Source organism: Dasypus novemcinctus, chromosome 6 (assembly GCF_030445035.2).
Source record: "Dasypus novemcinctus isolate mDasNov1 chromosome 6, mDasNov1.1.hap2, whole genome shotgun sequence".
In the NCBI taxonomy this organism is placed as follows: Eukaryota; Metazoa; Chordata; class Mammalia; order Cingulata; family Dasypodidae; genus Dasypus; species Dasypus novemcinctus.
This window is the reverse complement of record NC_080678.1, coordinates 121,051,233-121,073,411: the sequence shown is the minus strand read 5'-3', so window position 1 is coordinate 121,073,411 and position 22,179 is coordinate 121,051,233. Positions and strand designations below refer to the sequence as shown.

At 38.2% G+C, this 22,179-nt stretch overlaps 1 protein-coding gene across 1 annotated transcript; it reads left to right on the top strand.

Moving 5' to 3' along the window:
- The first annotated feature begins 19,364 nt into the window (after positions 1 to 19,364).
- LOC101435937 (olfactory receptor 7A10-like) lies at positions 19,365 to 20,288 on the top strand. Its single transcript, XM_012521557.3, has one exon. The coding sequence runs from the start codon at positions 19,365 to 19,367 to the stop codon at positions 20,286 to 20,288; it is 924 nt and encodes a 307-aa protein (XP_012377011.3).
- The last annotated feature ends 1,891 nt before the right edge of the window (positions 20,289 to 22,179 follow it).

Sequence of the window (22,179 nt, the reverse complement as noted above, 5' to 3'; positions counted from 1 at the left end):
AATTATTTTAATGTGCTTTTGGTGTCCATTTTCATTTATTTTGCTGAGGATTTTTGTATCTATATACTTCAGAGATATTGATCTGTAATTTTTCTTTATTGTAGTATCTTTTTTTGGTTTTAGTATTAGGATGATGTTGGCTTCATAGAACGAGTTTGGTAGTGCTTTCTCCTGTTCAATTTTTTGGGAGAGCTTGAACAAGGTTAGTATTAGAATGTCTTTGAATTATTGGTAAAAATTCACCTGTTAAGTCATCTGATGCTGGGTTTTTTACCTTTGTGTGGTTTTGGTGATTATTTCAATCTCTTCAATAGTGATTGGTTTGTTTAGGACTTCCATTTCTTCTAGGGTCTAAGTAGGTGGTTCCCCACGTGCTTCTAGGATTTTGTCCATCTGCCTTACATTTTGTGATATTTTGGAAAACAGCTAGCCATCGTACCCTCTTATGATCTTCTATTATTTCTCCAGGGTAAGTTGTAATGGTCTTTCTCTCATTTCTGATTTTATTTTTGACTATTTTTTTTTCATTGTCAGTGTAGCTAAGGGTTTGTCAATTTTGTTGATCTCAAACAACGAAGTTTTGGATTTGTTTATTCTCTCTTTGTAATTTTTTGTGGTTCTTGATTTCATTTATTTCTGCTCTGATCTTTACTATTTATTCCTTTGCCTTGGTTTGGCATTAGTTTCCTATACTTTTTTCTCATTCTTACAGTTATCAGGTTAGATCTTCAATTTTAGCTCTTCTTTTCTAATGTAGGCATTGAGCACTCCCTTTGCAGTGTCCAATGGGGTTTGATATGTTGTGTTCTCATTTTCATTCATCTCAAGGTATTTGTGGAATTCTCTTGCAATTCCCTCTTTGACCCACTGATTATTTGAGTATTCTTTAATCTCCATGTATTTATGCATTTTCTCCTTCCCATTTTTTATTTCCAGCTCCATTCCTTTATGATCAGAGTATATGTTTTTGTATAATTTCAATAATTTTAAAATTACTGAGACTTGTCCTGTGACCTAACATATGGTCTATCTTGGGCAAAGATCCATGAGCACTTGAAAAAAAGTATATCCAGTCATTTTTAGGTGCAAATCTCTGTAGATGTCTCATAGTACTAGTTTATAAATCATATTGATCAAGTTCTCTGTCCCTATACTTATTTTCTGTCCAAATATTCTATCCAATACTGAGAGTTGTGTATTGAAGTCTCTGACTATTATGGTAGAAACACTCAATTCTCCCTTCGTTTTTTCAGTGTGTTCCTCATGTATCCTTGGACACTCAATTTAGGTGCATACATATTCAATATAGTTATTTCTTCATGGTGAATTGGCACTCATTAATATATAACAACCTACTTCATTCATTGTAGAAGTTTTGCATTTGAAATGTATTTTGTCTGATATTATTATCACAACCCCCAGCTCCTTTTTTTAGATTATTATTTGCATGGAATATCTTTTTCTAAACTTTCATTTTCTTTTTTCTCCCCAAACTTTCAATTTTAACTTGATTGTGTCCTCATGTCTGAGGTGGGTCACTTACAAACAGCATAGATAGCTCATATTTTTATCCATTTTATCAGTCTGTTTATTTTGAATGGGGAGCTCAAACCATTAACATTCAATATTATTACAGTAAAAGCATTACATAACTGTGTCAGTTCTGTCCTTCAGCTCTCTGTTTTCATATTGTTTCTTTGTCTGTTTTCTTATACTTTCGTTTACCCTTTCTAAAGATGTTTATTTCTTTTTTTAAAAAAGATTTATTTTTTATTTATTTCTCTCCCTTTCCTCCCCTCCCGCCCCAGTTGTCTGTTCTCTGTGTCCATTTGCTGCATGTTCTTTCTTTTGTCCACTTCTGTTGTTGTCAGTGGCATGGGAATCTTTGTCTCTTTTTGTTGCATCATCTTGTTGTGTCAGCTCTCTGTGTGTGCAGCACCATCCCTGGGCAGGCTGAACTTTCTTTTGCACTGGGTGGCTCTCCTTATGGGAGAACCTTGTGCATGGGGCTCCTCTACGTGCACACATCAGCGCTGCGCATGGGCCAGCTCCACATGGGTCAAGGAGGCCCGGAGTTTGAACCACGGACCTCCCATGTGGTAGACAGATGCCCTATCCATTGGGCCAAGTCCACTTCCCAAGATGTTTATTTCTAAACTCTTCTCCAAATATCTTGCCCTTACATTTTCCTTTCAGGCTGCAGCACTCCATTTAATATCCCTTGAAATTGAAGTCATTTGGTTACATAGTCTATCAATTTTTATTTTTCTGTGAAAACTTTGAACTGACCCTCATTTTTGAAGTGCAGTTTTGCCAGATACAGAATTCCTGGCTGGCAGTTTATCTCTTTCAGTACCTTAAATATATCATACCATTCTCTTCTTATCTCCATGGCTCCTGAATAGAGGTTGGCACTTAATCTTATTGAGTTTCCCTTGCATGTGATGCTTTGCTTTTCTCTTGTGGCTTTCAGAATCCTCTCTTTACCTGTGAGAGTTGTCATTCTGAATAGTATATATCTCAGGCTAGGTCTATTAGGATGTATTCAGTTTGGGGTGTGCAGTCCTTCTTGGATAATGATAATTATGTCTCTCATGAGTGTCGGGAATTTTTCAGTCATTTAGTTCCTCAAATATGCTCACTGCCCTTATTCCAATGTCTTCTCCTTCTGAGAAACTGATAATATGAATATTGTTCAATTTACCCTGTCATTCAATCTCTGAGAATCTGTTCCCTTTTTTCCATTCTATTCTCTTTCTGTTCTCCTGCTTTTTCAGTTCATGTTTTATCTTCAGAATCAATAGTTCTGTCCTTGAAAAATTCAAATCTACTCTTATATGCCTTCAATGTATTTTTCAGGTACATCCTTTTTTTTAATTTTTATTTTTTAAAGATACTTAGATAAAATAAATGTTACATAAAATACATAGGGATACCCACATGACACACTCCCCACATCTCCCACACTTTCCCACATTAATAATATTCCTCATTAGTGTGTTACATTAATTTCAATTGATGAACACATTTTAGAGCATTGCCACTAAACATGGATTTCAGTTTACATTGTAGTTTACACTCTCTTCTACCCAATTCTGTAGATCATGGCAAGATGTATAGTGGTCTCTATCTGCCTTTGCAATGTCATTCAGGACAATTCCCAAGTCTTGAAAATGACCCTGTATTACACCTGATTTTCCCTCTCCCTGACCTCAGAACCTCCAGTGACCACTGCCTCCACATCAATGATATAATTTCTTCTATTGCTAGAGTCATAATAAGTCTGTAGTAGAATATCTGAAAGTCTCCTTTTTTTCATATATATATTTTTTTGTTCCAATATAAGGATTCTGGGGTGGCGATATCTACTCCACCTATATTTGAGAGGTGTCTTTGATCCCAGGGCTGATGGATGGGACTCTTTTACTTGCAGTTGTAGACGCTGTCAGTTTCCTGCTGTGGTGGTTGTCCATTATCACCTCCTTGTTAATTGTCCTGAGTGAGATAAATGAACTGGAGAGTAGGTTTTGCAACTTCGTTGAGATTCAAGGCCCAGCTGGCACATGGACAGCCAAAGACTTAAGTCTCTTGGAAGTACACCTATCAATTCTAGTACTAATTATAGGTTCAAATATAAGAACAGGGTGCAATGTGTTGGGAAACCACAACTGAGTCCAACTCTGTCACACTGGGGAGCTTCAATTCCAAATTAGGTCCCAATTCCAAGACACCTAAATCCTGAGCTGTCTGCCCTGACTACAATGTTTGGATGTCTCCAGAGCCCTCAGGAGCCCTGCTCTTTGGAGTAGTATCTACTTTTGAAGTTAATGAGATCCTGCTAAGGTGTGCATAAGTGTAACTGCTGGAATGATCTCCCATCTTGCCTTGAAGTCTCTTAGCCATATAAAGTCATTTGTCTTTACCTTTTCCCCCTTCTGGTCAAGGTCTTTTTTCCAGTTGCATTGGTAGATGGTGTTTGATATCAGTCCCTTGGTGTCAGGAAGTTTCATTCTTGAGAGTCATGTCCCATGCTAGGGAGAAGGTAATGTATTTTTATGCTGAGTTTGTCTTACGGAGAAGCTGATTTGTGAACAACGGGGCTCTCAGGACGTAACTCTAAGGCCTCTATAATACTAGGTTCAGTTTAAATTTCAAGGATAAAGTTTCATATGCACAATCATCAATATCAAGTGTCCATCAACAGACCATCCTCCTTCACCACTCATTGCCCCTCTCCTAAGGGGTTTCTTGCTGTCCTATTAGAAAATTTGGCAGAGCTCCCCAGGATGGGAAATCAATGTTCTTTCAGTTATTATATCAATCCCTGCCCACCATGACAATGCTCCGTGAATATTTGAGTATAATTATATTCTTTAAATATATATACCCAGGTTTGCTTCCTCCCACTTATCCCCCCTTTCTGACACCCTACCCCAATGATCCTCCCTGCCACAGTGGTAACTCTCTGTGACCCAAAACCTCTTTAAAAATGAAGCTAATAAAATAGCTAAATACAATTAATAAGAAAAATTAATAAGAAAATGAAATAATAATGATAGGTTTAAAAATAAGAAATAAAATATTTAAAAATTTTTAAAAGATAAAAATTTAGAGAAATTCTGGGATAACAAAAAATAATGTAAAAAATATTTTAAAAGATTTTTTGAAATTTTGCATATTGCCAAAAAAGCATTCCCAACATTGTAGTTTCAACCACATATCCGCCAAGTATTCACCTGCTCCCTCCCCAATGCTTCCCCCAATTCTGTGGATAGTCCAACCCACCCTCCCCACCCTACCACCTAACAAACCAGCACCACCAAACCCAGTAGAATGACTGCACCACTGTTATGCCCCTAGAAAGTAAGATGAAAATTGTAAGCCAATACCCATATGGACAAAATATAATGTATTTTTAATCTCATCCATTGTGTCTTTCATTCCCATAAGTTATGTTACTTTGCAGCCTTTCAAATTATTCTTTGTGCTCACCCAGTGTTTTCTTGATATCCTTCATTTCTTTAATGATATTTTCTTTACATTTTTTTTTCAAGTGATTTAGGAGAGAGGTATGATTATCACTGATTAATTATCTTAAATCCTGTATCTCATCAGGATATTTTGTTAGTTCCTTTCACTGGGCCATCTCTTCCTGTTTCCTGGAGTAGGTTTTGATTTTTTCTGATCTCTAGGCATCTGAATATACTGATGAATTTACTCTGATTGTCAAATTCTCTCCCACATTTTGTAATGAGTCTTTGATATTCCATTCAATTTATTCTAAATCTTTAAAATTTCATGACTTAAGTTATCAAAATTGTCCCTGGCCACTGGGTGGACTGGGGAAGAGTGTAGACTACAGTGTAGACCACAATGTAGACACCATTGTGTACACTGTGCATTGTAGACACCACAATGTCCATGTGGTGGAGCAGTGCTCCAAAATACACTCACCAGGTGCAGTGAATGTGCCACAATGATGGAAGAGGTTGTTGATGTAGGAGAAATGGGGTGAGGGGGTGGGGGGTGTATGGGGACCTCATATTTGTTTAATGTAACCTTTAAAAGAAAATAAAGAAAAAAATAAATAAATGGGGATATGACTGAAAATGGTAGTCTAGTTATGTAAATGCCAATTGACAGAATGCTGGAGAATAATACTGTGCTGGGGATAGCACAGTAAACCAAGAGGTGGATCAGAACTGTGGTTGATGGTACATATGCAAGAGTGTCCTTTGTTAGCTAGAACAAATGTATATCACTACTGCAGGGTGTTGGGAATGTGGAGAAGCATGGGAAAAATACAGTGGGAGAGACTTATGGACTGTGGTTAGTAGTAATAATATAATATTCTTTCATCTATGTGAAAGATGTACTATGTTGATACTGAGGTGGTATGGAAAATGTGAGCCAAATGTACACTATGGACATAGTAACAATCAGATGATATTATTTTATCTGTAGCAAATGACACACCACATTGTGGTGTGTTGATGGAGGGGTGTTGTTTGGGAATTCTGTACATGTGCATGATTATTTTATAAGTTTACGACTTCTGTCATAAAAAATATATTTAAAAAATAATAATAGAGTGGGTTTGGGGAAAAACACATCAAAGGTAAGATAAGGACTATTATTAGTAGTAAGATTTTGACAATATTCTTTCATAATTTGTAACAAATATCTCACGACAATGCAGGGTGTTGGTGAAGGGTTGATGTATGGGACCCCTGTATGATGTTATTCATGTTTGCTCTGTAAGTTCACAACTTTTACTATACACTTAATGGCTTATATATGTTCATATATAAATGATATAAAGATAATAGGATTGGTTAAGGGAAAATACTTTGTTTAGTACTAATATTTTGATAATGCTATTTAATTATTAGTTTAAAAGGCTTAAAAACAATGCAATTGTTAGTGGTAGGGTGAGATATATATGTTTGTTTGATGTTATATATGTTTGTTTTGTAAGTTCACAGCTATTATACACTTATTGTTTATGTATGTTTATGTACAAGTGATATATTTCAATAAATTAAAAATAAAACTCAGGGAATATTTCCCCATTTTCTCCCTCTTTTAATCTCCTATTGATGTCTTTTGTGAATAATAGTTATTTATTTTATTGTAGAAAATTTGCCAAAGTTTTCCTTTTGGAAATTTTTAGGGCCATGTTTAATAAACTTTTCCTGCTAATAAAAAAAAAAAATGGGACTGGGACTCAGCAATGGTGCCAGATTTTCACCCAAGGATTAAGATACACAGATTACCATAAACAGTTGTTGCCCATGAAATTTCCAGACTGTCCAGAAATAGCACTCATCCATGCACTGATCCGTGGAGGTTTTTGAGTCTGGACTTCCTGTGTTCCTATGCTGAATCTCCAAAGCCGAGACTCAAAGCAGGCTCTGTGTGCTGAATTCACTGAATTAAAGCCTCCCATCTCCTCTTCCCTTTTCCCTTGAAATAGCTGACAGCAGGGAGAATCTGTTCCCCTCTCCGCTGCAGTGAGTCAAGTGTTTTACCCCTGCTTAATATCTTGGAGGTGGGCCTGGGAGACACTTTTCACCACTGCTTGGTAACTCACCTCTGTTGTTGCAGCTTCTTTTTGTCTCTGTTCCACACACACCTGGGTGTTGTGAAACTCTGTCCTTATCTGCTGACACATAAAGCAAGAACCTTTGGCAGCTTGTGGATCTTCCTCCATTGATTTTATGAGTGCATTGAGCTTTACTTGTTAGTTGAATAGTTGGAAGCCATGTTCCCTCTATCCTAATGTGTTTCATTAGTCAATTTATGTTATTAAATTCTTCCTTCCCTTTACATAATCAACAGTTTTGCCATCTGTCCATTGATTTTTTTTTGGACTTTTCCAATGATATTCTCAACTTTGACTGAGAATTTGGAAATTCCAATAGGTCACAGGAAGCACAGATTTCTTGAAGAATCTTTTTGTTTCTCAATTGATATTTATTTTGAGAAGCCTTTTCTTTCTTTGCTTACTAAGAAATATGAGACAAGTTCTTCTGGTCCTGTGGAAAAAAGTACACATATCACATATGATTATTTATAAAATTGCAATTTAATGAAAAGTCTGATAGTGTAGTTTTTCACTTTTGTGTCTGACATTTTATTCTATGTGAATACTTTAAAATATTTCTTTACTAATGCTGACTTTCATGTATTTGTGCTTCTTATACCCTGTCATCTGGTTTTCTTATCCTCATAAAGACATCATTCTCCTATTCAGTTCTCAATGTTTTCATGGGTGGTCACTCACCCAATTATTAAGGAAAAATTGTTTTCCAAATACACACTTTTGTAGAACAGTCTACTAAAACATAAACTGGTATATATTGTATATATGGCCATAGCGGCATAGACAATCTTCAATGCGGAAAAGGAAAATTTTCTGTCATACGTTATTTAACTATAGAAAGATTTATTTTTGATGATGTAGGAATTCTCATTAAAGTATGGAATCTGGGTCACAATACATAAGTGTAAGTGCTCATTGGGATACAGGAATGGATTGTGCAATTTAATGATTTTATTGGATTATATTCTCATTGTGTTTGAAAACTTCCAGAGATGTCAGAAAATATGACTCTATTTCTCCAAACAAAATATCTGCCATTTTTTGCAAATATTGTAAAAATAAAGTCAGTTGTAAGAGCAAACTATATATTTACTCAGTCATGCCTTTATCACACTTATCAACATTCTCTTTAATCTTCTTTATGCATGAATGACTGATATGCATTTGGATTCCTGCCCTCAAAATACCTAGAGTGCTTGAGAGGTCTGTTTCAAGTACACCAGTTATTCGACACAAATATGAATATCCTTCCAAACTTTTCTAGTTAGCTGAAAGGGAATCATACCTTTGATTACCTTTAAGAACATTATATGAAGTAAACGAGCAACCAATGAGCATTAATACCATTTCAAGTTTTGAAGTAATGCAAACAATAAGAATTATCAGTTATCTGAATACCTTAATATATACCTAATCTGTGCCAGCCATTGCTGCATAACAAATCATCCCACATGTACATGGCTAAAGTTAATGGTTCTATAATTTCAAGGGAGTCCATGGCATGGAGTTCATTTGATCTTATCAGCTTCTTCATAAAATGTGTGTTCAGTAGTAAGTCATCTGGGACTGATTTGATTTTTTTGATTAAGCTCTCTCACTATTGGTGGCATAATTGACTGGGCTGGGATGAACTTTACTGGGTTGAATGTCTTCTCCCCACAGGTCCTCTCATTCTCCAGGCTTTCTTGGACTTGATCATATGACTGAAGCAGGAATCTGAGAGATATCAGTCGAAACACAGTAAGCCTTCTTGAGGCATTCTCAATTGCAATATTTCATTGGCCAAAGCAAATTATCATTATCATTCTGATCCTGATTTAAAGGTGGAGAATGAGTCATCATTTCTTAGTGGGTGGCTCTGCACAATAATATTGAAAAAGATGAGAAAAATATGAGAGAGGTAAAGCATGATAGAGTCATAGGATATCACAGTTAGCAGTTAATTGCCCAAAAGTGAAAAAAATGTGTAGTGGATTGATATGGTTATGAATTCCAAAAACAGATACTGGATTATGTTTGTAATCTTATTCATACCTGAGCATGATTGAGTTATGATTAGGGCATTGAGTCCCCACCTTTTGGTGGGTGTGGACTCACAGATAAAAGGCATGACAAAGTACAGAGTTGAGGGTGTTTGATACTGGAGTTTTGATGTTGGAGATTGATACTGAAGCCTTAAGATGGGGCCCCAGGAAGTAAGCTCACAGAGGAAAGAGAAGTCCACCCCAGGAAGAAAGGAACCTTGAACTCAGATAAAAGCAAGACCCTGGAAGGGAGAAACCCAGGAAGCCTAAACCGTCACAGCTATTGGCAGTCATCTTGCTCCAACATGTGAAAATAGACTTTGGTGAGAGAAGTAAAATATGCATTATGGCCTGGCATCTATAATTTCCTATCCCAAATAGTACCAACTGATGATGTAACTAGAAAATGACCTTGAATAAAAGGGTCAACTCCAACCAGCAGATTATCGCAGTCTACATATAATACCAGGAGTTAAAAATACTTTTTGACCTGAAGAAAAGGGGGAAATGGAAAGGACAAATGAGTTTATATGGCTGAGTCTCCAAAAAGAGCCAGGAGGTTATCAGAGGGGTTGCCCTTATGCACAACTGAGCAGGGTCCCAGAGACAGCTAAAGTAGATACAACCCCAGGTATTGGTTCTGATGAGGACTACAGAGACCCACAGGTTCTATGGTCATGGCAGATGGAGTTCAGTGCCATGTCAGTTGGCCCTACTTTGTAGTTTGTGTTTCTGTGTGATGGAGCTGGACTTAGATGTGATCTTTGTCCACAAGTCTCTCCTTTTACTTTTACTGGAACTGTAGTCATTTTGGGTTTAATATATACCCAGGGGACCTGAATCTCTGGACTGACCATGTGATAGCCAGGCCCTGAGCCTCAACAGACTTGTAACTCCTACACTCTGGTTTATTGGACTTACCCCACTCATCTAACATGGAGGTGAAGAAGGTCAACCACCACACCAGGGAACCAAGACTGCCTGCAACTGAAAGCAGGAGAATTGCATCCAGCATCCATGTGGAATCTAAGCATCCATGTGATATAGATGTGGAGTGGACACAACCATTCTAAGGTCCACAGGATGGAGGAATAGAGTATGGATTAGAGTGGACTTACTGATATTCTATTCATGAACTATTGTGATTAGTAATCAAAGAAAATGTGGCATTGGTGTGGAGAAAGTGGCCATGGTGGCTCCTGGGGGTAGGGAGTGGGCGGAAGAGATGAGATGTGGGGTCCTTTCCGGGACTTGGGGTAGTCCTGAGTGGTGCTGCAGGGACAGTTACCAGACATTGTATGTCCACCCATGGCCCACTGGGTGGAATGTGGGAGAGTGTGGACTATGATGTGGACCATTGACCATGAGGTGCAGCAGTGCTCTGAGATGTATTCACCAAATGCAATGAATATCTCATGATGATGGAGGAGATTGTTGTTACGGGGGGGGGGGGAGTGGGGTGAGGAGTGGGGGGATATATGGCAACTTCATATTTTTTTAATGTAATATTAAAAAAAATAAACAAAGACAAAAAAATAAAGTCAGAAAAAAAAACAACAACAACCAATTTCTGGTATTTTTTATCAGCACCCCTTTGGCTGACTAATACAGAATTTGGTACTAAGGAGTGAGAAAGTGCTTTTGCAATTACCAGAATGCTGAAATGTTATAAATGAGTAAGGGGTATTGTTTTGGACAAATTGTGAAATGCTTGGAAGAATAGACCTACAGTGCTTCTAAGAGACTGAGGATAGCAATATGGATGCTAAAGAGATTTTTTATGATGGCTTAAAAGTAAATGATGAAACTATTATTGGAAACTGAAGGAAGGTGATCTGTGTTTTACAGTTGCAGAGTACTTAACAATATTAATTTCTGGTGTTTTCTGGAAGGCAGAATTTGAAAGTGGCAGACCTGGGCGTTTAGCTGAAGAAATTTCAAAATAACCCTGAAGAATGTGGCTTGGCTTGTGTTTTCAGCTTATAGCAAAATGCTGGATGAGTGAGATATGCTGAGGACTGAACTGTCAGGTTCAAAGAAAACAGAAACTGATTCTGAAAATTCCAAGTCTCTGGAAATCAAGCTCCCAGATGAAAGTGCCCGATAGGAGGACTTAACTAAACTTGGAACTTTTAAACCAGGATTGAAAATTCAGTTATCTCAGAAAGACGTGTGGAAAGTCTTACTGTCTGATAGCTTGGACCCCTGCTTCTTGCATGCTAAACCAACAAGGTTTTTGAGAGAGCTGTATGAACAAAACCACTTTTGGTGTGGAACAAAAGGGACTTGGAAAGGATAGATTGAAGGGGAAACAGCTTTAAGAGGAAAACCATGGAAGCTGGGATCTGTAATTAAGGCTTCACCTTGGGCAAAGAAAGGAACCCCACACATGTGTACAGAAAGAATGTTTGCCCTAGGAGTTGAAGAGGGTGGATGTTCCTGTCCTATGTTCTGGGAGAGTTGTGCTGCCCCAGGGTACAGAGAGGGTGGAGCACATTCCCCAAGGATTAGGGTGGTTAAGGTCAGCATCCACATGTCTGAGAGGGGTGGACTTGTTCCCCATAGGCTAAGGAAGGCCAGGTGGTCAATTCATTGGTCTGAGAAGGTTGAGCCTGTATGCAAAGTTTAGGTGAAATGTTTTCTTCACATCAATGTACTAGGGGGCTAAGACTTTAGCGCAAAATTTGGGTGAGGTGTGGCAATCACTCCAACACTCTTGGAGGGAGAGGTTTGGAGCTTGGTCGACACGCAAATGCTTGATGAGGATCAACCAAATAAATGGTCATTGGGCAAGATTGTGGAAAGGGTGGTTCCTCATATGGCCCCAAAAAGAAGAAAACATCTTCTTAAGAATGACTCTCAGACTGAAATCAGATGGATGCCCTGGAGGTTTACTTAACTATAGAGAACGCTTGACTCATGTATCCCTCCCTATATCTCCTTATTGTAATGAAAATCATTGTCCTATATCTGTCCATTTGTTTATTGGAAACAGATAAATTGTTTTGTAAGTTTCAGAGGTCTATAACAGAGAGGAGTTTGCCCCAAAACAAACTGTATTTCATTAAATTGACTGTGATGTGATTTAGTACTTTCATTGTTACTGATTTAAGTATTTTTCTAATATTGTAATGTCTTTTTGGAATTCAGAGGGGTCAGTGTAGCAGTTTGATATGGTTATGAATTCCAAAATTAGATACTGGATTATCTGATTTGTACCCGGAAATGATTGAGTTATGATTAGGATGTTGAGCCTCCACCCCGTGATGGATAGGGACTCAGATAAAAGGCATGGCAAAGGTGAGAGTTGAGGGTTTTTGATGTTGGGGTTTTGATGATGGAGTTTGATGCTGAAGTCTTAAGATGGAGCCCCAGGAAGTCAGCTCACAGAGGAAAGAGAAGCCAGCCCCAGGAAGAAAGGAACCTTGAACCCAGAGAGAAGCAAGACCCTGGAATGGTGGAACCCAGGAAACCTGAATCCTCACAGCTATCAGCAACCATCTTGCTCCAACATGTGAAAATAGACTTTGGTGAGAGAAGTAACTTATGCTTTATGGCCTGGCATCTGTAAGCTCCTACCCAAAATAAATACCCTTTATAAAAACCAACCAATTTCTGGTATTTTGCATCAGCATCCCTTTGACTGACCAATAAAAGGTGAAAAACTATATCTGTCATACACAGCTAGCACAGGTAAAGTTGGATAATTCCACAGCATCTTACGGTCAGTGGTGGTGGTGAAAGAGATATATCAAAATGATAAATTGGAAAGGAAAATACATGAGAACGCAGAGTTAGGAGTCTGATAGCCAGGGTGATGAGCATTTTCCCTGTGAGGGTGACCAGTTACATGGACAGGAACAAACCAAAGGGAATGCACTTCCTCTCTGGTTTCTCGGAAAGTCCCAAGAGGATAATTCTTTGGAGTCCATTTAATTTCCTTATTCCATAAAAAGGAATTGTCACCAAGGTTGATGAAGAATAAATACAATTACAGACCAATTCCTAGGTTGACCCATATTTTACCATGTACCAAGAAGTTATTCCTTTTTATGTCTTTTCAATATTCTAGTGTATGGATACAGTACATTTTATTAGTCCATTCCTCTATGGTTGAACTTTTGACTTGTTTCCATCTCTAGATAATAAGCACATTCATTGAATCACAAGGTAGATTAGCTTACAGAGGCTAAGAACATGGATAATGTGGAGTTATTGCTTAATAATTAAGTTCTGTATTGGGCAATGAAAACTTTTAGTAATGGAAGTTGATCTCACTGAATACTGATAAGTAGTTAAAATGCCAAAATTTGGATGTGGATATGTCTCAACTGATAAGGTCTCTGCCTAACATATGGAAGGGCCCAGGTTTAATTCCTGGGACCTTGTGGTGAAAAAGAAGAAGAGAAAGCATGCCTGCTCAGTGAGCCAGTGCCCATGTGGTGAGCTTGTGCCCACACAGTGAGCCAGTGGCAATGAAGTGAGCTGAATGCCCACGTGGGTGTTCATGTGTTGAGCCAGTGCCCATGTGGAGAGCCAATGCCCACATAAGTGAGTCATTCAGGAAGATGATCATGCAACAGAAGAGACAAAGGGGAGAGTCAGGGTGAAGCATAGCAGAGACCAAGAACTGAGGGGGCACAATTGACATGGAACCTCTCTCCACATCAGAGTCCCCCAGGACTGAATCCCTCTGAATCCTAGAGGAGAAAGAAGAGAAGGAAGACAAAAAAGTGAAATAGATACAGATTACACAGCAAATGTACATAGATAGCAAACGCAGCAGGGCAAAGGAGGAAGAGGGGAAAAATAAATCTTTAAAAAATGTAAAAATATATGTTTTGAACAACAAAAATAATTAGTTAAATAGTAAATTTAATAAACTAGAAGTAAAAAGTATCTAACATATACCTCAGAAGGATTTGACTTGGACCCAAAATATTGTCCAGATGATTGTAGGGTGTTTAACAATACCCCTGGTCTCTACCTGTTGTACCTGCTTCATGCTTTTAATAGCCCTCAGTAGCCTATTGATCAGGCATAAATATCTCCAGACATTGCCAATTACCATAGGCGGCCAGAATCACCCATGATTGAGAGCAAGTGGCTTAGAAACTGAGAACTGGAAACATCTTTTCAGGATTCCCAACAATGTCCCAGACCTTACTTGGATTATAATTTACACAGGTACTTAATCCTTAGAACTCCATCCATTTCCACAAATGTAAAATTGAGTTATACTACTACTATTCTTATAGAATTAATTTGTTAAGAATTCAGTGAGATAATCCATACTGAAATGGTAAACATGGGTAATTTTGCATAAGGAGGTTGAAATATATCTTCTTATTAACCTGCATTTAACCAATGAAACCTAAATGAACTTATATATTTGAGCTGTCCATGTGGGAGTTGGGCCCTGAGCCTCAGTGGAGTTGCAAAACCTACTCTCCAGTTCATCCAACTCACCTAGGACAACTAACAAGGAGGAGAAGGATGTACAACCATGATATCAAGGAAACAAGAGAGCCTACAACTGCAAGCAAGAGAGTCCCATCCATCAGCTGTTTGGGACTGAAGCCCTCTATCCATTAGAGTTGTAATGGACATCACTACCCCAGAATCCTCAGAATTGGGAAATGAATTATGGACTAGAGTGGACTTACGGGCATTCTATTATAGAAGTGTTGTGATTCTAGCGATGGAAGAAAGTACAACATTGATGTGGAGGCAGTGGTCATTTGAGGCTCTCAGGGCAAAAAGAGAGAAAAACAGGTGTAATACGGGGGCATTTACAGGACTTGGGAATCATTCTGAATGATATTGCAATGACAGATATAGGCCATTTTTTATCTTGTCTTGCCATAACCTACAGAATTGCATGGGAGAGAGTGTAAACAATGTAAACTTTAATCAATGGTCAGTGGCAATGCCCCAACATACATTTATCAGTTGTAATGATTATACCACACTAATCAAGGATGTTATTTATGTGGGAAAATATGGGAAGTATAGGGACTGAGGCATATGGGAATCCCTGTATTTTTAATTTATTTATTTTCTCTCTATTTTTTAATGTTACATTAAAAAACATGAGTTCCCCATGTACGCCCCACTCCTCACCCCACTCCTCCCACATCAACAACCTCTTTGATCATCATGGGACATTCATTGCATTTGGTGAATACATTTTGGAGCACTGCTGTACCACATGGATAGTGGTTTACATTGGAGTTTACACTCTTCCCCAGTCCACCCAGTGGGCCATGGCAAGACATATAATGTCCAGCATCTGTCCCTGCAGTACCATCCAGGAAAACTCCAAGTCCTGAAAATGCCCCTACATCATATCTCTTCTTCCCTTTCCCTACCCTCAGCAGCTACTGTGGCCACTTTCTCCACATCAGTGCTACAATTTCTTCCATTACTAATCACAATAGTTCCACAGTAGAATATCAGTAAGTCCACTCTAAACCATACTCTATTCCTCCAGCCTGTGGACCCTGGGATGGTTATGTCCAATTCACCTATATATCAAGATTGGGCTTAGATTCCACATGGGTGATGGATGCAAAACTCTTGCTTGCAGTTGAGGAATTCTTGGCTCCCTGGTATGGTGGTTGACCTTCTTCACTTCCCTGTTAGCTAGCTGGTGTAAGTCCAATAAACCAGAGGGTAGGAGTTGCAAGTCTGCTGAGGCTCAGGACCTGGCTGTCACATGGACAATCCAGAGATTCAGGTCTCCTGAATATACATCAACCCCAGCGCCAATTTTTTATGTAACATTTATGTAATCTAAGTGTCTTTAAAAAATAAATAAATAAATAGAAAAGGAAGCTAAATGGTCTCTCTTAACTTGCAATATAGGCAGGACATTCCTAATTGTTTGCAAAAAATAAAAAGGATCAATATGTCATAGGGTGCATTGTTTCTGGTTTTGTTTGCAAGGAACACAATTCGTCACTTTGTTGAGAAAGGAAAATCAATGTTCTCGAGAGAAGAACAAAGGCTGCACCTTCACCCAAAGTCAATGTTTTGGGTTGCAAGTAACTAGGGAATGCCAATTTGTAAGTTGCAGACAAGGTGAAATCTTTAATTCTAAGTGTGGGAAGGTGGTATAAGGTAAGACCTATGTAAGGCAGCAGAATCCATGGGGAGGAGGAGTGATAAAAGCTGAATTCTCCTGATAGGACTTTGTCTCTTAGGCACAGAGAGTGAGAAGGAACCATTTCCATTCTCATCTGGCCGTTGCCCCAAAGGGAATTGATGGCTCAGTGGTGAAGCAACAAGGAAATGTGCTAATGAGGGAACAAAGCAAATGCAATAATGAGCAGCTAGGGAAAGATGTAAATACCTCCTCTTCTGCTTTCCCTCACTTGCAGTCTTGGACTGGATGAGACACAATTATTTCTTTGGGATGCTAAGTCAGGCTGGGGAGACGGTACCTGTTTCCTAAAGGCTTTTCTTTGGACAGAGGTTCAGTCTCCATTACCAACCACCTGGAAGGAATTTGGACTTTCACAGGGAGACCTTTCACTTAAAGGTACCATCCAGGTGAGTTGGAGAGTCCAGGAAAGGTTGCAGAAAAGCATCAAGGGGAATGGATGCCAATAATTATTATCTGAGGTTGTTAGAGAGTCAATGTTGCACAGCCCAGAGCTAAGAGATCACCCAGCTTGTTTGATTGCTGATGAATAAATTAATGTATTTCTTTAAAATGGACTTAAGTTTTGTATTTACATAAGTGCACAGATATTCAGCATCTTTATGAAATCTCACAGTTAAGCCTGGTATAGTCTCTGCTCACTTGAATCTTACATTTTGATAGAGAACTAAGAGTGTAATAAATAAGTGAATATGATATGTCTTCAGGTGTATATGAAGAAGATAAATCAGAGTAATATGTATTCATATTGTGTGCAGATTTTTATAGAGAATGCTCTGAGAAATCATTTGCCTATTGTATTAGGTACAATATCATTGAGATGTGTCCACTGGTTTGTCAACAGATCAAAACCCAATGAAGAAGAGAATAATAAAGAATAATTAAAAAGAGAATACCACCAAAAAAACTGTAAAAGGAACCTGCTTCATCTGTAATGGGACAATACAAAAACCTGTTCGGTCAAACAAATATGGGGCAGGCAGAAGAATAACAAGTAGATCAGGGAGTGATGTGGTGACCATGACAAGGCAGATGTAGCAAGAACACCTCCCCCTTCTTTGGCCCATGAGTCTGGAGAAGCCTCAACTCCTACTCTGGCTGCCTCTTCTCACTGCCTCTTCTCTTTCAACTTTGCTCTTACACTTATGATTCAAGGACCTTTCCTCAATTAGTAAGGACTGGCATGCTTTTAAACTGTTCTTGTCTTTAGTGTCATGTTTTCCCAAAATTTTTGCCAATATCCCAGGGTAAGAAAGACCTTTATTACATTGTGATCCAAAATGTACTATTGTGCACACACACATACGCACCCCACTTAACACAGTACAGATTTGGATATTCTTATATAACAAAGACAAAATGCATGCATAAAACACACATATGTTCAAACACACAGTAACTCCATATATACATATGCACACAAATATAAACAGAACAAACATGCGCATGTAGATACACACACAAATGCAGATACATGAACATAAAACACCACACTCAACAATTTTGTGAAATGATTTTGTATGTACTCATACTATGTGAGTTTCCTTTGAAATTTTCTGTGCTTCTCTATCATTCTATTATTATTCTTTAGAAAAAGTAAATTGTGTTGAACCTTTATGAACAACCATTTCAGGATATGGAATTCATATTTCTAGCATGTTCTCCACACAGTTTTAACTTTCTCTGCTTCATTTTCTCTCATCATTGAAAATTACTGTGTAACCACTTTCTTTAATTCATTCACATAATATATACTTATTCCTGTATTAATATAACTCAAGCACAACTAAACGAGGTATGTACAGTGTTGCTAAATCCCTTGAGGCACTATTGGAGTAGGAGGGCAAAAAGACTTGAAATTCAATAAAAACAAAACAAAGTCATAGACACTTACATCCAAATTAAGTGCAGAAATGCAGCTGTCATCTTCCTGTGGGGATGCTGAAAGAAAAGGTTCACAAAGACAGGAATCTCTGAATAAGGAGGTGGAGTTTTCCAGATGGGAGGAGACAAATTCCAACTGCACCAGTGGGAGAATCTCCTGGGGGGGAGCAGGTGTCCAAAGTGTTGAGATTTGAGTGTACAGCATGCTAGTGAAGGTGCAAGTCAAGTTGAATGTCATGGAGGCTATGGCAAAGGCCAAGGAGACCATGGTCAAGGTCAAGAAGACCATCATGTGGTATATATGTGTGTGTGTCAGCATGTCTATGTGTAATGTGGATGCATGCGTGTGTCTGTGTGTGTGCCTTTTCATGTGACTTGTATGTATTTGCCCATGTTTCGTGTGCTCAGAGATGAGGTAATTTGGCTTTTATTTGAAAATATGCCCTTTATAATACAGAGTCTACAATGCGAAGTCATAATTGGAATTAAAGTGGGTGTTCATTTCATTTATGGGAAAATTTTAGAGAACAAGTTTAAAAGGAGAAGTAGTACAACATGTGGCTAAGAGACTGTCCTGAAATTCCAGCAGCAGTGAGGCCACCTCCTTCTTAGACCTTTAATGAGTTCATCTTTTATAACTCTCCCACTTTATCTCTTCCCTTACTACACAGGCTCTTTGTTGACCTTGAAAATCTGAAGCAACCCCTTCCTAGGTCCTGTGCCCTGGAAATTCTCTCAGCTTTCCCAGGTTTCCTCGGGGCTCCTGACTTCTCACCTGATAGGTCTCTGTTAATACATCACCTTGTTGGCTGTATTTGTTTGAACTCCAGCAAAATATAGTACCCTCATTTCAGTCTTAATTTACTATATCCTATTTTCCTTTGTTTAAGACAGTTACACTTGATATTTTATAGGATTATCATTTATTTACTTACATTCCTTCTCAATCACCAGATTGAAAATTGCAGAATGAATGAATGCTTGAAGAAAAGTTGGAAAGTGGGATAGGAAAACCTAAACAGAGCTGACACTACAGTCTGCTAAGTGACCATATACATGACCAAAAAGTAGAAATTAATTTCCAGAATGAAAAATAGATATTTTGGCATTTTGAATACATTAGTAGTGCCTGTTTTTGTGAAAATTAGTCATGACTTTTCTTTTTTCTCCTAGCTACATCATGTCCATGGAAATAAGAAACAAAACTCAGATTTCAGAATTTCTTCTCCTTGGGTTTTCAGAGGAACCAGAATTGCAGCCCCTCCTTTTCGGGCTGTTCCTGTTCATTTACCTGCTCACCATCTTTGGGAACCTGCTCATCATCCTGGCCACCATCACTGACTCTCACCTCCACACACCCATGTACCTCTTTCTTTCCAACTTGTCCATTATAGACATCTGTTTTATCTCCACCACAACTCCAAAGATGCTGGTGAATATTCAGACACAGAGCAAAGCCATTTCCTATGCAGGGTGCCTCACTCAGATGTATTTTTTCATGCTCTTTGCAGCATTGGATGACATCCTCTTGGCTGTGATGGCCTATGACCGTTTTGTGGCCATCTGTCACCCTCTGCACTATGTGGTCATCATGAACCCACAGCTCTGTGTCCTGCTACTTCTGGTGCCGTGGACCATAAGTCTCCTGAATTCCTTCTTAGAAAGCTTACTGGTGTTGCAGCTGTCCTTTTGTACACACTTGAAAATCCCACATTTTTTCTGTGAACTTAAACAGATGGTCCAACTTGCCTGTTCTGACACCTTCATAAATGACGTAGTGATGAATTTTGTAACTGGGCTGCTGGGGGTCGGTCCCCTTGCTGGTATCCTTTTGTCTTACTCTAAAATTGCTTCCTCCATTCATGCAATCTCATCAGCTCAGGGGAAGTATAAAGCATTTTCCACCTGTGCATCTCACCTCTCAGTTGTCTCCTTATTTTATTGCTCAAGCCTAGGTGTGTACTTTAGTCCTGCTGTTTCACACAGCACATATTCAGGTGCACCAGCATCAGTGATGTACACCATGGTCACACCCATGCTGAACCCCTTTCTCTACAGTCTGAGGAATAAAGACATAAAAAGGGCTCTGAAACGATTCTTTGGTAGGTAGTCAAAAAAGCCTCATTTGTGCTGGAGCTAAGGCAATGTCAGGGATCAAAAGACAGTTTAAGAAATTATGATTCCTTGATAAAAACATGCAAATAAGAAATATATCTTTCTATTTATTTCAAAGCATTTCCATGACTTTGATTTGAAGAAAATTCCTCTGTTAAGCTTTCTCTGTATCTTACAAAATTAACATTTTTCCTTTTGTCCATTTCCCACATTTCCAAACTTTTTCTCAATCTTGGAATTCCAAATACCCCAAGAGCATAGATTTCTTGGAGAATATTTTTTCACAATTGGCATTTATAATCCCAAGCAAAATTTTCATTTGTTTAACTTAAAGGATGATGGTGAGTGTTCCTACACTGAGGGGAAAAAAGCACAAATGCCATATAATTATAATTATAAAATTATAATTTTGAGGAAAGCATAACAGTTCAGCTTTTCACTATTTTGTGTCATACCATTCTTAAAAGATCTTTCTAATAATGCTGACTTTCACATACTGGTGCTTCTTAAAGAAGGAATTCTGCTTTTATTCTCTTTATTAAGACCTTGTGGACTTATTGAGATCATTGTACTTAGTGCTTAACTTAGATAGTCTCTGGCATTGGCTACTATAGCAAAAAATTTTCTCCAATATATGTATTTCAAGGGGATTCTAGAAGTAGGCAAATTTTTACATATGCTTGGTATTATATGGCCATATTATCACACATGATCTTAACTATGGTAAGGGAAAATTTAAATCATGTATTGCATTATTGAAGAAAAATTTCCTTTTCATGATGCAGGTGTACTCATTGGAGTATGGAATTTTGGTGCACATTCAGTAAGAGGTTACGTTTATTTTGTGCATTACTCTGTTGCATGTTCTATCCTATTTTATTGGCTCGTATTCCTGTTTCTGCTTGAAAAAATTCAATGATGCCTACAAATTTGTTTGCTTCCATTTGAATAACAGAATTTCTAATCTTTTCTACATATCATAAAAGTTCAGAAGGACAGGACCGAGAACAAACTATATATTTACCCTCAGATTGCCTTATTTCTTTTATTGTCAAAATTCTCTTCAATATCCATGATCAATTGATGAATGATACAAGAGTTTGAATTCCTGCCCCAAAATACCTCTGGAAATGGAGCATTCTGATTGAGGTTCACAACTTATTGCTGTACAAATATGCATGTCCTTCTAAACTCTTCTAGCTGTCTGGAAGGGAACCTTACTTGTCATCATTATTAACTATAGTTATTTGAAATAAACTTTGATATCTGGTGATCATCGGTGCTCCCATCACATGTGTAAATGAATGCGAACAGTAAGAAGCAGCAGACCTATTTGAATAACCACAGATTTCTTTTTGTTCCTTTTTGTTCCAGTTAGTTATTGCTGCATAAAGGAACAATTGCCTGGCTTAACATAATTGTTTTATTGTTGCAGGGGAATCTATGATACGGATTTCTTTTTATTTATAATGACTTCCTGTGAGTCTGTGGTCAGTAGTGAGTTAGTTGGGGCTGCTTTCATCTTCTTGTTTAAGTTCTCTTGCTTTTGGTTTTCTGATTGGTTGTAGCCTGAGCTAGGGTGAATTTTACTTAGAGAATTGACCACTCCTCCACATGTCCTCTCATTCTCCAGCAGGCTAGCTTGGATTTGACCAAAATGCTGAGTCAGGATTGCTTGAGGGAGCAGCAGAAACATACCAAGTTCTCCAGAAGAACAGTGTCAGTTTGACAACACTCTCTTGTTCAAAGATAACAAACCATCATCATTCACAACCTGATTCAAAGTTGGACAAAGAGACTCCACCTATTGATGGATGGAGCTACATAGTCATATTGCAAAAGATATGGATACAAAGAAATATGGAGGACTGGTATCATCTTTGTTG

What these genes read in the sequence shown, in the direction of transcription:
- LOC101435937 (XM_012521557.3), top strand. Translation starts at nt 19,365, where the DNA reads ATGGAAATAAGAAACAAAACTCAGATTTCAGAATTTCTTCTCCTTGGG.